The sequence below is a fragment of the Talpa europaea genome (genome assembly GCF_964194135.1).
Source record: "Talpa europaea genome assembly, chromosome: 15".
Lineage (NCBI taxonomy): Eukaryota > Metazoa > Chordata > Mammalia > Eulipotyphla > Talpidae > Talpa > Talpa europaea.
In genome coordinates this window covers 42,683,717-42,703,738 of record NC_140083.1, presented here as the reverse complement: position 1 = coordinate 42,703,738, position 20,022 = coordinate 42,683,717, and the positions used below count along the sequence as shown (strand labels likewise).

The window sequence follows — 20,022 nt, the reverse complement described above, 5'->3', positions numbered from 1 at the left end:
GGGCCTAGGGGTTAAGTCTCAGCACTGTCACACCTGAGGTGTGAGTTTGATCCCTAGTCAGGTTGCTGACCCACATAGTGTGCAGCAGACCTCTCCTGCCTCACCCTCTACTCCTCTTAGCAGTGGATTTCAGTGGATCTGCCTGTTCTGCTCCCCATTCTGGCCCTGGTGAATCCTCTCACCCCCCGCACCTCTGGCCTACACCCCAGTTCTTCTACACATAAATAAATAAAATTTTAATAAAAATTCTACTATATGAATTACAAAAACAAAAGATTCAGAGAGATGTCTGGACCTCTTGGCAGATTCCGGGTGTCCAGTGACGAGATCATTGATAAAATTGATATCACAAAATGTGATATATCAATATTTTGGCGTGCTGCAAAGCACAATGTGGAAGAATCTCAGAAACAATGTTTAGGAAATATTAGGATGATCAAATACATGCATAGCACAATATACAGTTTTGAAATGTGCAAAGCTAAACAATGCAAATATCTTCTGTATTTCATGTACATGTTAATTTTCATTTTCTCCCATTAGGTTATTAACAGGATGAGGAGGCAATAATGAAAGTTTATACTCTGTGTACATTTTATTTACTATGGTGTCAGGATGCCCCATCTCTGCAGTGAAATTGGCTTATTTTGCAGACACCTGGGCCATGGGACACCCCCAGAAATGTTCGTTGAATATGGTTTTATATTTTCTCCATAACTCCCTGCTCCTCTTTAAATAGGCTGATTCCTGAATTCCTTATGTATTTTTTTTTTAGAAAACAATATCTTTAATTTTTCCCTATTTGTATCTGGTTTTTGAAAGAAACATAAAATACTCAAAATAAACCTAGTATCATTTTTATTTTTACAACATTCACACTCTTTTCCCAGAATATTTTTTTAAGTAACTAACACTGTAGATAGGTAGGAGGGGATGTTTTAAGTGGAACATTTTGATGATGGCAGTAGTATCTGTGCCATTCGTCATGCAAAATAAAGAATTTCAGGACTCTGTCATGCAAACAACTCTGAGAAAAGTGATCAAACCCAGCACAAACACGAAGGCTTAGAGGAGATGTCCCCGCTTCTCGGCATTTCCAGCTGTATAGGAAACTGGCTCAGATGATCTGATTCTAAACTCCTCCAATATTTCTATTCTTGCCCAATTTATTTCACCACAGACCCAAAGCCTCTGCAATTCAAGGCTCTTTTGCCTTTCTACCCACGGGTCTATTAAGTAAGGACAATTACTCTGCAAAGAGGTGACAATTCCTTTATGGAAGATATTGAATTCTAGGGGGGCAAACAGTGCATCAATAATGAAAGGTCAGGAAGAACAGTGGTGCTAACTTCCCTGCCACAGAACGAATGTATGTAGGGGGGGGACATCCAGGGGACTATCTGGGGGACATGAGGAGGGCATCCTGGGAGGCATTAGGGAGAGGGGCATTGGGGAGGCTTGGGGAGTGTCGGGGGGTGAGCTTCCAGGGGAGGCATCCTGGGGGGCAATGGGAGGAGGGTGTGGGGGGAGTGCCAGGTTCCCATGAAAACAGCTGGACAGAGCATGGGCATCTATACGTGGCCTTCAGGCCTCCTTCGGCATAAATCTCTCTGAGATCAATTGGCTACTGAACCACTAACACTCCATTTGGAAAAACAAAAGCAAAAATTTGTCTTGTTTCGAAAACAGTTGGTCTCATGAAGGCTTCCGTGCTAGACCAACAGGGCTGGGACCTCGCAGGTGTTGGTGAGATCTGCTGACCTTTGAGAACTCCAGCGTCAGCAACGCCAAGCTTTGATGGATGAGGTAATGCTGATGGAACCAAAGCTGATTTTTTATTCAGTACAAGTAACCTCAGCTTTGTTCAGCTGAATAACTTCTGCTCTTCTAACACTCAGCGAATTGAGAGCTGTTTTAGAGCTTTGCTATACATCTGTCAAGGCAATTATAGAGGGTCTCAACTTTGGCTATAGATAACCCAGTTATTGGGATGATGAAAGGGTATTCCTGAGAGGGCCTTGTGGCTGAAAACAACCCAGATTCTCTTTACCATCATATAAGCCAAAGAGGAAAAAGTAGGGCAGTTTGTAAAAAAATACGTCGCCATACATTAATTACCAAACAATTACATTAAAATATTCTTATGCTTTTTTTTTTTAAAGGGAAATAAAGGAAATGTAAGGAAAGACTATTCTATCAAGGGCTGTTCTAAAAGGTACCTAGAAACCACAAATTAAACTCATGCTTTAGTTCTCACTTTCTTAGCACTTCGGCATAATTCAAATGTGGCATTTTGCCAATTATCTCTAGTGCAAGAAACAGAGCATTAACCACATCTTTTTCAAGGAACAAAGTTCTTAAGAAGCAATTGATTACTGCTTGCTGAGGTAAACAGTCATTCTCTTGAGGATCTATTATTTATGGGATAAACCTTGAAGGGAAAAAAATTCAGTCTGAACACATTCATTGCTTTCATGGTCTTTGGAAGAACATAATCTTATTTTTTTCCCTCTCCTCGACATTCTAAGAATTTTCTTTCAGGGTACAGAAAGCAGGGGGCTGCAAGCCATAAATAGTATCAATATTTATAAAAGATCACAAATATGTAATTTTAGCCTTTCTTCTCCCAAAAGGCATGAAATATCTAAATGGTGAATATAGGTGGAGTATATGGATGTATGCACACTATAAACTTATTCTCCTTATAAAAGCAAGCAAAATATATTGGGGGATGGGGAGATTTAATATGAAATCCCAAATCTATTTAAGGAAAAAAAAATAACATGTAAAAAACTCCAAATTAATATCTTCTTGAGAATGAATTGCCATTTACCACAGTAAAGAAAAGCTGACAAAAGTAAAATGTATGCTCTGCTAAAGTTTTAAATTAAATACACAAAGGCTGCAGAAAAAATCATCTAGGATAAATCAAGGGAATCTAGAGATACTTTAATTCACACATTCAATAAATATTACACAGCTGAAGTTCAGTTCAGCTTGCATTGGTTGTCGCCATAGCAATGGAGAAGAGACAGTTAAAAGACAAGTTACCATGTCTGTAGCGATGGTGGTTATATATCCTATTCAATTTTTTTCTTTCAAGAAAAAGCCTCTATGCAACTAAAATTTAATTTGATTCTATTTATATTTCCTTTTCACTCCAGTGCAAGACAATTTTGGGTTAATTACCTTTGAGTGGGGAGCATCAACTTATTTTTTCCCAAGATTCTAATGTATCAACTTTTTATATCAAAATGTTTTAGATCAAAATATACTCTTGTATTTTGATACCAAAAGATACCAATTCTTGAAGACATTTTCAACCCTCATATATTCCTTCCTGTGTCAGGCAGAGCCCTGGCGGGGAGCAGATGGAGCACTCAAGTCAGCCAATGAGAGAGATTTTAACAAAGGGACCGTATATAAAGACGTGACAGGAAAAAGGGACAGCAAAGAGAAACGAAGGGCACCTCCCAAGACAAAACAGCCAGAGTCTTCCTATCCCGATGCTGGAAGTCGTTGCCAGAACCTGGAGCGGGAGCTTCCCAGAGCGCCCCCTGCCGGGAGATGCAGCCCACGGCAGAAGACCCAGAGATCCTACAGGCCCCTGGCAGTAGAGGAACTAGCAGAAAATACACACTCAACCGCACCTCCTCCTGATCCCCGGCACTAGTCCTTACTGGTCAAACCAGACCAGCATCCCTCGGACAACAGGGCCCATTAACAGGGTCTATGCAAGTCAACCCCGCAGGACACAAAACAGGGCCAAAAGGTGATTGAAAAGAAAAAGCAAACCCACCACATACCCCATCTAGGCATATAATTGAGCCACAAAAACCTTTCCGTTTCAAATTAGTACAGGAGGTTGGGCCTCCCCAGTGGCGCAGCGGTTTTGAGTGCTGGGTTGCGAAGCTGCCCGCAGCCTCTGTAGCGCCGGTTCGATCCCCGGCTGCTCCCGGGCCACCGGAGGAGGGTCCCACAAGGCGCGCAGACCTCTCCTGCCGCCCGCTGCTCCCCTCAGCAGTGTACTTCGGTCCTTCTGCCTGCTCTGCTCCCCGCTCTGGCTCTGGTGAATTCTCTCACCCTCCCGCGCTTCTGACTGTACCCAGTGCTTGTATAAATAAATAAGTAAATAAATAAATAAATAAACAAAAAAAGAGTTCTCCTTTAAAAAAAATCCTTTAAATAAAAAAAAAGAATTAAAAAAAAATTAGTACAGGAGGGTTTTTTAACCAGTGAAGTAGAAAGCAGTTTGGATGCTGGAGCATCTGTAAAAAGGAATACATTGAACAAGACACTTGGATGCGTTATAAGGTAAGAGAAATATTTATTTAATTTTGCACAAGAACGAGCTTATACTGAACAAATTCAACCAAATAATATTAAGTGCAGTAAAACAAGGAAATAGGGATGACTTTTCCTGTTAGAAAATATTAAGTAACCATGCCTGTGCATTATTTTTATCATAACAATAACTTGTTGCACATTTCTTTTCAGTGTGTATACTGTACAGAACACGTTATAGCTTCTTTGCTTGGCTTCTGAAAATATAATTCAATCACCGCCTTACATTTTCTTTTTTTGCAGTGAAGATCCTAACTGATTTATGAAGATTCTGATCTAGAGGAAAATTGTTTGCACCAGTGAAGCCAGAGGCCCCTGGGGGAGGGGTGATGATGTCATAGCGTGTCCCCCATATGCACTCTTCTGCAAGGTGATGTCACACACAGCAGAGACAAGAATCCTGGGCTAGTTTTGCCCCAAGAATTTTCCTTATGTGATTTTCTCAAGCTCCACAAATTTCATAATTGAAAGTTCACTCAGCTATTAACAAAGCTGCACTTAGATGCCCACAAATCATCCACTGTAAGTTTTAACTTTTTTTTTTTAGTCTTTTTAATGAAAGAACCTTCTTTAAACAGAAATCTTCTGTGAGACAGTTAACTTCACAGTTCCTGAAGGCACTGTGGATCCACTGAGCAACAGATGTGGCCGTTCTAGAAAAAGAAGAGAAGCATGGTATGAATGTCTAGGCCGTTAGCACATACCCACACTCACTGCTGGGCACACACAACTATATAACTGACTTGTTATTTATGCCCCCAAAAGTTCACTGCCCAGTTATTTATGACAAACCATAGTGCAGCTTCATCGACCCCATGGTATTCTCTTGGGTCGTATTTGTCCTTTTATTTATTCACTTACAAAATATGAACCAAGTCTTCTAAGCAATATCAAGATACATGTACATATATAAAAGCACCATCCATATGGATAGCAGCTATCTGTTGATGAATTATGTGAATAAGGTCACTCTCAGGACAGGACTTATACTTTATAGGGGGAGAAAGCTAGTCAGAATAACGCAAAATTATAATTTAAAAAATTGTAAAAAGAACGAGAAAGAAAACACACTGGGTGGTCTCATGTGATTATCAAAAGATTGGCTGTTCTGATCCAATCAGAGTGAGGGAAACTTCTCTGCAGAGGTTATGTATAAGCCAAAGCATCAAGGGAACTGTGTGAAAAGGTAGGCCAAAAGCCCAAGAAACATAATGAGTAGAGGTTTTAAGTGAAGAGTTCTGCATCAATAAGAAATTGAAAAAAGTTCTGGGTGAGAATTTTGACTATTGAAGAAAACAGTGTAGAGATAAGGTAAAAAAAAAAAAAAAACAAACAGGCAGGGAAAAAGTCAGGCATGTATAATTAGCTTTTAGGACAAAATAGCAAAACAATTTAGTGCACTAAGAAAATATACATCTTATTTTTTTGTTTCCTTGTGCACTTACTTTCTTCAAACAGAGAGGTAATAGCAACCACAAAAACAACAATATAATGCTGATATTGCTGCACTCATCATGAGGACAGTAACATCCACTGCCTGAGCGCAGACTGTGTCAGATATTGTGGCAGGAGATTTAAAGGCCTACTGTAATTTCAATCTCACAGTGTCCCTTGCAGGATCGTTTCTATTTTTTATTTTTTTAAAGATTTATTTACTTATTCATATAAGAACTGGGGTACAGATGCGCGGGAGGGTGTGAGAATTCACCAGAGACAGAGCTGGGGACAGAACAGGCAGACTGACGAAATACACTGCTGAGGGGAGCAGTGGGCGAGACAGGAGAGGTCTGCAGCACCATGTGGGCCCCTCCCCGGCCTTCCAGGATCAAACCAGTGCTGCAGAGGCTGCGGACAGCTTCACAGCGCGGTGCTCAACCACCTGCTCCACCAGGAGAGGCCCGAAGGATGGTTTTTAATAGTCGCACTTTTATTTCAAAAACTGGTCATCAGCTTATATATCATGTCCAAAATAGCACAGGTAATAAATGGTACTGTTGGGATTCAAATTCAAGCTAATTTGACTATAAATTGCATCCTCTATTTAATATTTTCTCTCTGTTTATTGTAGATGACTGAAAGTGTATTATACCTTGATGTGTTAAATCAAAACTGCTATTGTTTTAAGATAAGACTTTAAAAATAAAAAAGATTGTGATTCTTTAGGCTTTGTTGTAGCAGATCAAATGAGGGGAAGGTATGTACACTGAAGAAGAATGTTATTAGTTTAACCTACTCCACTGCGTTTCTAAGCTATTATTAAGCAGACTTCTTATTCTGACAGCAAGACAGCTGCAAGCATGTCTAGGGGCTCTAGTGGGAATGGAAAGTTTTGTTATCTTGTACAGAGGCTGGAGTTTCTGACCATAACCTGGTTACATAATCTTTCCAATCCATTTACTCAATAACATGAGTGATGTGCTGCTTTCTGAGAGTATCAGTTCCTCAGACTGTATGGTCTTTGAACAAAGAAAGTAGGAATTTCTGGAGCTTTCTGCCAATGAGTATGTGAAGTCAGAATTGAACTCTATGGGAAGGAAATTAGTATGATTTCCCTGAGTATGTTTTAGGAAAGGACTGTAACTTTTCAAAATATTCCAGAAGTAGTTTTTCTTATTCCATATCAATATGTCCTGCTAAAACAAGCTAAATGCTCCATAAATCATTGGAAAGTCCTCAATTAGAGAAGCATTGTTCATACATGAAAGATTAATAAAACATCCATTGGGGTTTCAGTTATGTCAGTTACTTAGGTAAGTCTAACTATTTCTGAATAATACACAGTATTATAAACCAATGTTACCTTAATAAAACAATATGTATGTTTTACAAAAACCAAATATATATATATATATATATATATATATATATATATAGATGGACAGATGAAATTACTCTGTTTCAATAGCAACATTTCATAATCTTTCATGATTTGTTTAAATTACTCTTTGTAGTTCCATGAAGGATGTCAGTGGGAAGGGGGCATAGGTAACCCCTCTCTGCCATTTATTATACTAATATTTACCAATTAGGACTTGAAAGGAGGTTAATATAACTGCAGTTTCTAAATGAGCAAGTTACAGCTCTGCTTAACGGAGCTGTATCAAAATGATGATATTGCAGGTGTATAGTACATTCATTTCTTATATATTCGTCTGTGAAAATGCATTAGAAAAACATTTCCACAGGGTCATTTTATAGAACAGACAGGGATCAAAGATGGGCATCATCTGAATTTTTGGCTTTGGCTATTGCCTTTTTTATAACCCTCTCTTTTGTAGGAATGACAGTAAAACCTAAATCTCTCTCTCTCTCTCTCTCTCTCTCTCTCTCTCTCTCTCTCACACACACACACACACACACACACACGATTAACCTTCCTATAGCTATCAGCTATAAAGTCTGTACAAAATATGCAAATAACTATTGAAAGCAGTGGCCAGTGACCAAAAACGGGTAATCTCTAGGTAAGTTTCGACCTTTGAAAGAAGGAAAATAAACTGTTACATTCAATTTTACTTGGCACTTCCCTGGCATTCGCTAGTCTCTAGTCTGTGAAGCTTAGGCTAACTATTGCTGAAGAAGTAAGTCACAATCTGATAGGTCCTGGATATTAGAGGATAGTTTTGAGGGCTATGGAAGTAGCTGGAAAATCAGGAGGGAATATCCAGAAAGGTGGGAGTAAATTAGCATAACAACTTTTCTTAAACCCTTGGTTGGTCTTTGAATTGAATGGGAAACTTGGGACAATCAGAGGGTCACAGCTTGAAGGCTGGAGGAACGGAACAGAAATTCCAGGTGTTGCTCACTGTGGATAGCAGTGTGTAAAATCTTTATCCTGCCAAGTTAGAAAGAATTAATAAATAATTTAGCATTTCCAGGGAAAGCCCAAATGGGCAACAATGAAGAGTTAAACAATGTCTCAATAAGAGTCATTCTAGAACTAAGGATAAATCCAGAATAGGCCCACCTCTTCAGTGTAAAGTTGGGCCAATGGAAGTGCAGGATCATTGCCTAGAATGTGCAAGGGGCTAGAACAAAAATAAATGGTTTTCAGAAGAAATTTATAGAATATCTGACGGAGGACCACAGGTGCATTGTTGGGTGTGGTAACACACATCTGAAGAGGTGTGAGCATATTCCCGTGAATTATATACAGTGTTGTAAACCAGTATTACCTTAATAATAATAATACAAGAATATAGGGTCTACACTATAGATTATCCATGATATGCAATAAGCCATAAAAATTATTAGACATTTAAAGAGAAACAGGAAAATGTGGCTTCTAATCAGGAGAAAATGGTGAATAGAAACGACTCAAAGATTATCCAGGTGGTATAATTAGCAGACAAGAAACTGAAAATAGTTATTGTGTGTGTGTGTGTGTGTATGCGTGTGAGAGAGAGAGAGAGAGGAGGTAAAAAATGATGGCCATAGTGAATTAAAAAAAAACACATGGTAAATATCAGCAAAGTGCAATAACTGAATGAAGAATTCAGGACTAATAGATTAGAATTGACAGAAGAAACAGTAAATCTAAAGATAAAACTATAGAAATGATCTTATGTTAAAACAAAGAAAAACTTGAAATAAAAACAATGAAATTTCAAAATAGGCAAAATAAATCTATTATAATGAAACCAAATTGAGGTTTGCTAAGGGAAGTAGGTATTGGAAAGTAGTATTGGAAATATTCTGTTCTGATTTTTCAAACTCATCAAATTATACATGCAATAATTTTGGATTTCACTGTAATAAATCTTGCCTTGATAAAAACTAATTAAAAGGTGATCCACGGAAACATATTACTAGGAATAGTAACTACCTACTATGATAAACAATTATGAAAGTGAATTATTTTTACATAACATAGTAGGTTTCATTAATACCCACTCATTTATGGCTGCTTATTCTTAAAGTCATTATCATTCTTTTCATGTGAAACTCTAAAAATCAAGATTAGAAGACAGTAATCTTTAATTTTCAGTAATATATAATTAAAATATTTATCTGTTTATAAATATATACATTATATACTCTGAATATGCTATACAATTAATTTATACATAAATCATATATATTTTAAAATCCCACTATCAATATTTCAGTATGTTTTCATAGAATTTGTTTTCATATTCTTTTAACATTTTAATAATCAAAATACATATTTAACTATACATACTTTCAATCTCTTAATATTTATTATAAATAGTATTATTACTTCATTGGTAAAACAATTTAATAATATAATTATATACTTATATATTACATATGATCAAATAAAATATATGGTAAATAATTATGATATAATGTGATATATTACATCTTAGTTGCTGTAAGTTATTCAATCAATTTTCTGTTTTGAACACTTGGGTTTCTCCCTTGATTTTGCATGACAAATAATGTTAGATGACTGACTTTCTATTTTGCTAATGTTGTTCTAAATTTTCTTTGAGGTGTATTTTATCACTTTTCAGTTAGGAAAAATAGGATCTCCTATCTAATTTCCTTTGTTTTGATTTACCTTTTTTTTTAATAGAGGCATGTTTTATTTATTTATTTGTTTGTTTGTTTGTTTGTACATGCACTGGGCACAGTCAGAAGTGCGGGAGGGTGAGAGAATTCACCAGAGCCAGAGCAGGTAGCCGAGCAGGCAGAAGGACCGAAGTACACTGCTGAGGGGAGCAGCGGGCGGCAGGAGAGGTCTGCGCGCCATGCAGGACCCTCCTCTGCTGGTCGGGGAGCAGCCGGGGATCGAACCGGCGCGGCTGAGGCCGCGGGCAGCTTCGCAACCCAGCGCTCAACCGCTGCGCCACCGGGGAAGCCCTGTTTTGATTTACTTTTAATATTTAAAATTTTTTCCATGTGGGATCTTTTTCAATATATAATAATAGTAAGATTATTTTCCCTAAATTGATACCGATTCATTTCAGCATTTGTGAAATAATGCTTTCTTCCTCCATTGCTTGCAAAGTTCTCCCAGTCATATAACAAGCCTTCATTAGAATGATACCCATTTATGGATTATTTGTTTCCACAAGTAGATTCAACAATCCTAATTTAGTACAGAGGTCCACTTTCAAAACTTTAGGTATGACATTTTGACAGATGAGGACAATGTTTAGGAAGTTGAGAACTTCAACCTTACAAAACTCTACAGCGTTCCATCTCTCAAGTATTTTAGCATTACATCTACTGTCTTCCTAGGAGTTAAAAGTGACTCCCTGGTCTCCAATTTCCAATGTGTCCTATTCTGTTCAGTGATCACTTATTAAAGGAATTGAGCTTCTAATTCCTCTTCTTTCCTTATTTTTCAACTGGATAGATCCCTCTTTTTTGTCAGGAGCTCAAAACAATGTCTGCAAACACTCTGACCAATATAAAGGTGTGTCTCTACTAGATTTAGGAAAGATGTTTTTAATAAGTCATGTGTTTAACTTCTAAGTGGAGAAACAATTTTTAACCTAACAAAATTAAATTTGAAGACATTTTTTAAAAGGGAAGACAAATCTAACCCTAGTTCACCCAATTAACTCCATATTTCTCATCTCCAATGACACTTTTTCTGGAAACAACTGGCACACTATACACCTCTTAGCGCAGTGCAACTTTCCTTCAGAGCACCTACCACTGTTTGTAATATTACCTTTATTGGTTTTACATCCTGATTAATGTCTGTTTGCTCTGCTACCAACTATAGTCATAGCCAACATTACGAGTGCTGAGAATGAATGTATGAAATGCGTATGAAACTTTTTGAATGGATCTCACTAAATCTTTACAGCAATCCTCTCAAGGAGGTACTAAAACAATTCCTAGGTAGTATTATTATATTTCAGTACTATTAGTTGAGGTCACATCAGGGATGTGGTTGACTAGACTTTGAATCCAGGTAGCCTGATGTGAGATACCACATTCTTCATCTCTAGACTAACACTACTGAATAGAACATTCTGCATTGATAAAAATGTTCTCTGCATGTGTTGTCTGATGTAATAGCCACTGGTCACATGTGGCTCCAGAGTAGTTAAATGTGGCCAGTGGGATTGCTGAGGAATGAAATTTTACTTGTATTTGATTTTAATTAATTTAAATAGCCATATATGGCTACTACATGTTGGACAGCAGAGCTTTAGACAATAAGGTGCCAGGCAATGATTTCCAGAAACAATTGTGTCTGATTTTGCTTATCATTATACCCCTGGTACTAGCCCAAAGCAATCTGTATTTATTGGCTAAAACAAATAACTCCGAGAGGAATGGGACGAGGAGAGGAGTGAAGAGTGCTCTAAAGGCACCAAGCTGTGAAGAATGCGCACCTCCAATATAACATCTGGTGGCTGTTTTTTGCATACATTTTATTTTGGAAATAACAGAGTAAAATAAAACTGAGTGTCTGGGATAAATTTGGTAAAACTGAACACATTCTTGTAATGCATATTTAATAAGAAGGCAAAGGGAGATGACACCAAACAATAGCTTCTGAGAATCAGCACTGAACTGATCAGAAGTGAAATTAATGCTTCATGAGATTGTCCAGGGTATATTCCTACAATAAACCAAAAACTCCTGGTAGTTGTTTATAAGGTAGTGAATAATAAGCTCATCCATACTTTTTACTTCAGAAAATGCTTTAATATTTTTCAGTCTATTACTGAGTGCATTTTTTCCTAGTACATACATCTGTCTGAGTCACACTTGGTGTGTTTTTCATCCCATCACCTGGTATATATTTTTGTTGTCACTGCTCAGAAACGATAATCTAAAAGATAAACAGTTTAAGGGGACTGCATTCTATTTGGTAATTAAGTGTCAGAAAGTTTTTTCCATTAGTCACTAATACTGAAATTTCTAGATATGCAATGCTAAGTGTCCTCATATTAAATGTATACTAAAGCAACACTGCATATATCTCATTAGTAACTTTTAGTAATAGTAGTAACTTTCAAATTTGCTAATGCAATTTCAGATAACAGCATTAAGTATTCTCTCAAAAAGCTTTGCTTGATTGACAAATTGTGCCGACTGAAAGAGCTGGAAATTTTGGGTTGAAGGAGATAATAATGGTTTCTCAAAGCCTAAAGAATTATATATTTCTTTGTCTTGCTACATCAACCCACTCTAGTAAGAATTTGCACTAAGTGAATCTGAATTAAATTGCTCTATTGGAAACATTTTAAAAATAGAATCCTCACTTAATCAGAGCAGTTATAAGTGTCTGGTTATGCTATGTTAGATAAAAATATGACATCCTTGCTTTATTGTTGTTAAGCCTTCCAGATTACAGTTTCAGTGGTGATTCCAAAATTATGAAGTGCAATGACCACTAAACCACTTTTTTGTAGGAACAATAATTAAAATAGAATGCTTTCAACTTTATTACAACTTTGAACTCTATATACTGTCTACATCACCTGTATCTTTGCTTTCATTGAAACAAATGGCACATACTATTTTCCTATGAGTATAAGGGAAAAAAAAAAAAGAACTTTATGGTGATTTATCCTCCCACTGCAGGAATAAAATATGGTTAAAAGGCAGATCTTAAATTTTTCAACTCAATGTTACTGACCACAACAAACCAAGAAATATGCCCATTTTCTCTATATTGATTTCCACTTTGGAAAATGTAATATATCTACTCTGTCGATATATCTTACAGGCCTCATAAAAGAACCAGATAAAAATCAATAAAATAATATTGTTTTCTATCATGAAAAAAGAAAGATGAAGTCTGGTGGTGGGTTTTTTTTTTTTTTTTTTTAAACAGATGTGTACATACTTCAGGGCAATTTAGGTTCTTTCTGGTGACATACATGACTGAGTATTCCAATTTCTGACTAAGTGCCTCTGTCTCCATGAATGTGAGCGAGAGGACTCACAGCAGTCAGCCTTGGCAGCAGTGAAGCTGTGTGACACTCCCTGCAACTCTGTTTGAATTATAAGTTGGAAAAAGATAAACGCTTACCATTGGCCCGGATAAACACCGAGCCCTACCAGCCCTGGGTACGCTGACCAAGCGCCCCCCGACTAGTATATCATGGGCTTTACCTTGCACTGGCAGAGAGTACACTCGGCGCCATGTTTGATCCACGAGGACCCAGTAAAGCGAACCACGTTCATCTCATCCAGGCAAGTCTTGGTGATATCGTTGCGGATGGTGTCGGCCTGGCAAGGGTCGGTGACGCAGCGGGGGCAACACTCGTTCTCCGGGAGGACACTGAATTCACACTCCACCTCTGGGCAAGGAAGGGGCCAGCAGTCCACCTCCCCTTGCTGTAGGGAGAAGACATGCATGGGCGGAGGGAGAGGAAGGCAGAGCATGTAGGGCAAGAGAGAGGGAGAGCGAGAAAGAGGGAGCACAGTGTTTACCAAATACTCAATTTATTTGATAGATTTTATACTCAGACCTTCATAGTCATGACTCTTGCAAAGATTCGAAAAGCCCTAGCAGAGTGATGAGATCTTACACTGCAGAGAGATTTTAAAAGTCTCCAAGGATCGAACAAGAACAATAAAAAGAAACTTCTTTTCTCTTAAAATAATCAAATTTCCATGTCCTAATCTTTCCATAAAGAGGAGAATTATTTACTGTGGGGCATATTTTTATTTAACTTTTTGCCTATGAGATACCTTTTTTCATTCTTTTGATATGCCACCCTAACTTTTTATTCCTTCCCTTCTGCATAAAGAAAGTTTTGGGCACTGAGTAGTCCGTGGATGAAATATTACAAGAATTTGATAGCTATTATTTCTTTCAAATATATAGTTCTCAGTGGAGGGACTTTGGGGGGAAGAAAATTAGGACCTGATTTCAATGTTTTTATTCCACATGAGAAAACTGCATGAATTCGATGATTTTAATATCCAATTTCCTTATTTCCACCTGCTCCCCATTTTCTTCATAATTCTGAATCTGATGGATTTGGAGATGAAAGCAGACTTCAGGCACAGAAACTGACCTTGCTACCTCAGTTGATTATTGGGTTGAAAGTACAAAAAAAAAGCAACAAATTAAAAATAAACTCGCACAAATAGAAGAAACCCTAGTTATAAGTTTAAAAGTGGCATCTGGGAAACTTTCTTTTGTAAATAATCATAGACCAATTTTCTTTTAAATACACAAACACAAAACAAGAAATGGAAAAAATGAAAAAAAAAAGCTAGGGTTTTATCAAGTCTTTATTTTCTTTTTCCTACTGTCTTCAAGTCTTATAAATATATGCAGACATGCAGTTCTAATATGCTAATAAGCATCAACTATACAGCCATATTATTTGTGTAAACCATGGTATCCACAGAACCATGTCAACAGAACAATCTTTAGATGGAAAAAAGTGTTTTTTGTTTTTTGAAGTCTGTACATGATTGAGAGAAATAGATTAACAAAGTTTCTACTTGGAAAAAAATGATCTTTTTCGTGAAGGTCACTGTTCTGTCCTAATAACTTCTAAGTGAGATTAAGCTGGTTGGGGAACCGGGAGTCACTTCCTTTGATTTCTGGTGATACTCCTGAAAGATGTCTACAACATGCACCACGCACCCCTGGATGTTTCTTCTTGGGTTTTGGCTGCACAACCATATCTCATTCATTCTTACCAGCACACTGTTTCTACCTGCCAGGGCTAAGGCCTGGCACTGAGCATTGAAGGGTAGAGAAGGGCGGGAATGCTTTCCCATTTAGAGTCTAGGCTTAACCATTCCCTCCATTTCATGTGGATAAACTCACCAAGCAGCGGCACTGCTGGCAATTCTGAACCCAGGTATCTCCACTGTTGTACAAGGTCTCCCCGTTTTGATGGAGGCACTGACTGCTAAGCCTTGGGTCACATTCGGGGCAGCAGAATAGATCAACTGTAGGATTCTCACAGTCACAGACCATCCGTCGGCACATGACAAATCCGTTCTGTAGGAAAAGAACCAAAAAAGCAGTTACCAAGCAGTTACAGCGTGTATGTGTGTGTCTCAGGTGTTGATAGCAAAGTTGAAATAATTCACACTGTTTATCCTGAATATACCTATTTTCTTTAAATTCCATTTGGTAGCTACCACACAGAAATTACCCAAATTGGGGGACTTGCAAATTCCTTTCCACTACTGCTCTTTAAATGACTTTACCAAAAAGAAATGTTCCAGAAACAGCTGATACAATATTACAGGCACTCTATGGTCCTTATGTGTGTATGTGTATATAAATGCACATATACTTGATTTTGAGTATAGTAATTTGATTACTAACTTAATTTTTTTTTGTGTGTGAGAAGATGTATGTTTGTGTTTGATAGCAAGTCAGAGTTTACATATTGTTACATTTGTGGAATATTTTACACCTAGTGTTTTTGTACAAACAAATTTCTTTCAAAATAGTGGAGTCCTTGGTATATAGTATTATCCACTTAATTACAATTTATTCTCTCTTATTAACTGAGTTCCCAAAATAGAACACCTCTCTAGAACTGAAATATAGCCCAAATCTTGTTCATCTGCAAGACAGTGTATGTCCATTCTGGCTAAATTTATGCAGTCATTCAAATGTGATATTGTGACTTTATACATTAGCATAAAACAAAATTTTATCAGCTTGTGAATAAACACATTGTGGAATTTCTATACAATGGACTTCTATTTAGCAATGAAAAGGAATAGGTTACTGAGATTATATATATGTTAAAAACAATAAAACAATGCTGAGGGAAGAAAGCTAGACACACAAGAACATGCACTATATATTATCCCATTTATGTGATGCTCTAGAAAATAAAAATCAAATCTATAATGACAGAAGCAATGCTTGCCTAGGGCTCTGGGCTTAGGACTAAGAAAGGACAGAAGCAATATTTTGGGTAGAAGAAAATGTTCTATTAACTGTGATTGCGGTTAAATATAAATATGTATTGATATATGTCAAAATTCATCAGGCTGTACAGCTGAAATATATCAAATGACACCTCCACCAAATCAAAACTTTCGAATTTACACCAACCTGACATGAGCACACTGAGCACCGGTCATTTTCCAACACCCAAATCTGACCATTATGCTTAATTTTTCCATCATGGACGCAGTCCCCTGTGCAATTCTTTCCGTGAGGACATCGACAATCATATCCACCATCCAAGTTAAAGCAAATGGTATCATTGGCGCAGCTGTGTCTCCCAGTTCCACACTCATCGACATCTGTAGCCAAAAAGAGGCAGCAGGCAATGCACTTAGAGTATGTTCTTTCCTAACAAGTGCAAGCAGGCAAGGTGCCTCCTGATATAAAACATCCAACTGTCAACTCTTTTCATCATATTGGCATGCATTTCCTATTAAATGCTGACCAAAGCTATGCTAATGATCTCAGGATTTCACAGGGAAATATTATGAAGTTTTATTTCAAACACCAGGTAACCTTGGCTAGATTTGCAACTTTCACATCTCTGTAAATACCATCAGACTTTACACACTGATATTTTTGCAAAATAGAGACTCAGTCTATCACACAAAAACAGGTCTGCAATGGAAATTCTAAAAATGCCTATGATTTTTTATTGGGGAAATCGCCCTCAATGTTAAAATGGTGTTTATAGAAAATCCTTTCTTAATGAGAGAGGAAATGTCATGGGGCCCCTGAGGCATTTATTTCATTTCAATCCACATTCTCATGGACATGTCACTGATATATAAACTCTTCCCAGTGTTCCGCTTCTGTGTCCCTCCCTTCCACTCCAACCATTTGTCCTGACACCCTCCCTCCCACCCACAGAAGGGCAAGTGACAATTAGCAATTCCCATGTCTCTCACAAAGAATCCCCCATTTCTTAACTTTTCCATTTCACATTATCATTGCATCTCCTGGATTCGACTAGAAGGGCCCACTTTTAATCCCACCTCACAGATTCCATGGAGACCATACCCTACAGCATTTTCATACAGATGAAAAGCAAACATATCTTGACCCACAGATCAGGGCCATAAGAAGAGATGTGATTCATTTTATTTATCCCCATAATTTAAAGGTCACAACCCCAAATATATTTCAGGGATACTGTATGAGTGGCAGTAAGCAGTTAGTTCCTATTTCATCTGCTTCTTCTGAGTAAAGGTCAAGAAAGAAAGAATTAAATCACAGCAGAAAAAGTGGGCTTAGAGAAGATGAAATGTGTAGCTCTTAACTAGGGGAATTATACAATTATTTTCTTGAAAAGTTTAAAGCTAGAGTTTCATAAATCTATTCCTTGTTTCATTTCAACATTAGTTGTTGACGTGGGCTACTTACAATTATATTTTAACCATATTTAAATGCTTAAATAGTTAAATTATGTCATATATATATTCCTGAAAATAAGCCACATATTTTTTCCTAGTTACCTGATTTTTACTAGCTCCCTTTAAACAAAACCAACAAACTGAGATAATGACTGAAAATGTTTCTTTTTAAAATAACTACAGTGAATTCTATTATTGTTTGATTTGTCAAGGATAATACTGCTTATATTAAAGACTATAGTCAAAGGGAGGCCTGTTAGCCAGCAGGAGGAATTTTTTAAAAATAAAGTTTATCGGTTAACATATATGCTTTTCATATTAGAGAATAATTTCTCTTGGTAATGGAAAACATTTTATAATGTAGTTACAATGTTATATATGTATATAACGACATTATTTTATAACATAGTCCTATATTTGGTCTATTCAGAAAAACAAGGTGTATTTAATGATGTGAGCTTTGTCTCACATTAAATATTCTTATAATTAGGAATTATCAAAAGCAGGAAAACATCAACCATAGTTACTTGGTCTTTTTGACCATAAACTCCACAGATACCTCTTTCCCTTAAAAAAAAAAAAAAAAAACAAAAACAAAAACAAAACTACTATAAGGACATTATACTGTTAATAGCAATGATTGGATTTTTATTATTATTTTGCCTACATTTAAAATAAAAGTGCTGTAGGTCTCCCCTGGTGGCACAATGGTTGAGCGCTGGGCTGCGAAGCTGCCCGCAGTCTCTGCAGCACCAGTTGATCCCCAGCCACCGGCGAGGGTCCCACATGGTGCGACAGACCTCTCCTGTCCGCTGCTCCCCTCAGCAGTGTGTTTCATCAGTCTGCCTGCTCTGTTCCCCGCTCTGGCTCTGGTGAATTCTCTCACTCTCCTGTGCTTCTGACTGTAGCCAGTGCTTGTATAAATAAATAAATAAATATATCTTTAAAAAATTAAAAAAAATAAAATAAAAGTGCTGCTATGAGGTAATATGTATTTCTTTCCTCAAAGGTAGAGACTCTTTGGATTTGCTGCAGAAGACAAAGAAGTGAACACACACACCCACACACCTCTTCAAGTTTTCATGATAAAAATTTTTAAAAATAGAGTAAAAAGTTGCTCCCAACAAACCTGGAGAAATGTTTATGCAGAAACATAATAAACATAATAAACTGTTTGCTATCAAGTGCAATTTGAATTAATTGGAACTCATCTTGCCTTTTCTGCTTGTTATCTGCCTACTGGATTTCTTAGTGTACAGACTATTCTTAACTGAATCGTAGTACAGAATTTTGGAATTCATGTTTGCACACTCTGCGGGTGTGGCAATTAACCAATGTGAAAAAGTAAGCAAAGCAAAGAGAAAGAGTGATCTAGTCAGAGGCAAAAGAGTATTTCAAGGCCCAAAATTTAAAGCCATCAACAGAAATGTGGGTATGACTTGAATTGCAGGGAGAAAATAGTAGACAGGCATGTGTCTAAGAAGGTACTCAGGACTCAGGTAAAGGTCATGGTAATAAGTTTACCTTTATCATAAAGACAATACAATATTGCCTTAGGGAACACACCAAAAATCATAATCAGATATCCATTTTAAAAAGATAACTTCAGCTTCATTTTAGAAAAGAGATTTGAGTAGATTAGGACCTAAAGCCAGGAGAACAATCAACAGATTGTTTCAGTGATCTGGGCAAGAGATGTCTACACAATCAAAGTAAATATATAGTGTTTGGTATGTTCCAGATTCTAACTACTTTCATGTATTTATTCATTTCATCCTCACAATAACCTTGGCAGGTACAATTATTATCTCTATTGCTTATATAAGGGAACTGAGTCATAAAAACATTGCATAAGTTTCCCAAGATCCAAAACCAGTAAGGTGCAGAGCTCAGATGGGAATCCAAGGGGTTTGGCTCCATGTCTGTGCTCCCAAGTGCAATGTTGTGTCATCAGTTGCAGCAGGGATGCATAGGAAGATGCCACTGAAACAAGGAAGCTAGAATTTTCCAAGATAGAAACAATGAAAATAAAACAACTTGATGACTTGTTGGCTTCAAAGATTAAAGGGAGGGGTGAAGAAAGAAGTTTATACTTCTGGATTGAAAAATTTGACTGATGCTACTGTATTTACAAAAAGAACTAGATTTGACTGGGTAGTGGAAGTGGGTGGCAGGAAAAAGAAGAGACATGAGGTAGTTTAGGACATGCTGAATTACGCCTTCCTCTGGGGCTTCCAAGTAAAATTGTCCACTAGTATCTGGATATATGGGAGTGGATTTGCTGAAGGCTGGATTTTTGTCATTCCCTTTTCTCAAAAACAGTCCTTCAGACTCAAGTACAAACATTCCATTAAGACATGTAAAGTCACTTCCTTTGCTTGGACTTTCTTTCCCTTCATCACTTGCCAATAATGACATCACAAAGTC

The 20,022-nt window shown here is 37.2% G+C and overlaps 1 protein-coding gene across 2 annotated transcripts in view; it reads right to left on the bottom strand.

Annotated features, from left to right (window-relative positions):
* Nucleotides 1-4,946: 4,946 nt before the first annotated feature.
* The window catches only part of NELL2 (neural EGFL like 2), a gene marked incomplete at its 3' end in the record, with an annotated part of 372,006 nt that continues 356,930 nt past the window's right edge, over nucleotides 4,947-20,022 (bottom strand). For both annotated transcript variants that reach the window (XM_084256276.1, XM_084256275.1), the window contains 4 exons: nucleotides 16,328-16,521; nucleotides 15,074-15,250; nucleotides 13,396-13,620; nucleotides 4,947-4,997 (listed from right to left, as the gene is read on the bottom strand). In XM_084256276.1, the coding sequence (XP_084112402.1) occupies nucleotides 4,947-4,997; nucleotides 13,396-13,620; nucleotides 15,074-15,250; nucleotides 16,328-16,521 (647 nt within the window). The remainder of the gene's footprint in view (nucleotides 4,998-13,395; nucleotides 13,621-15,073; nucleotides 15,251-16,327; nucleotides 16,522-20,022) is intronic.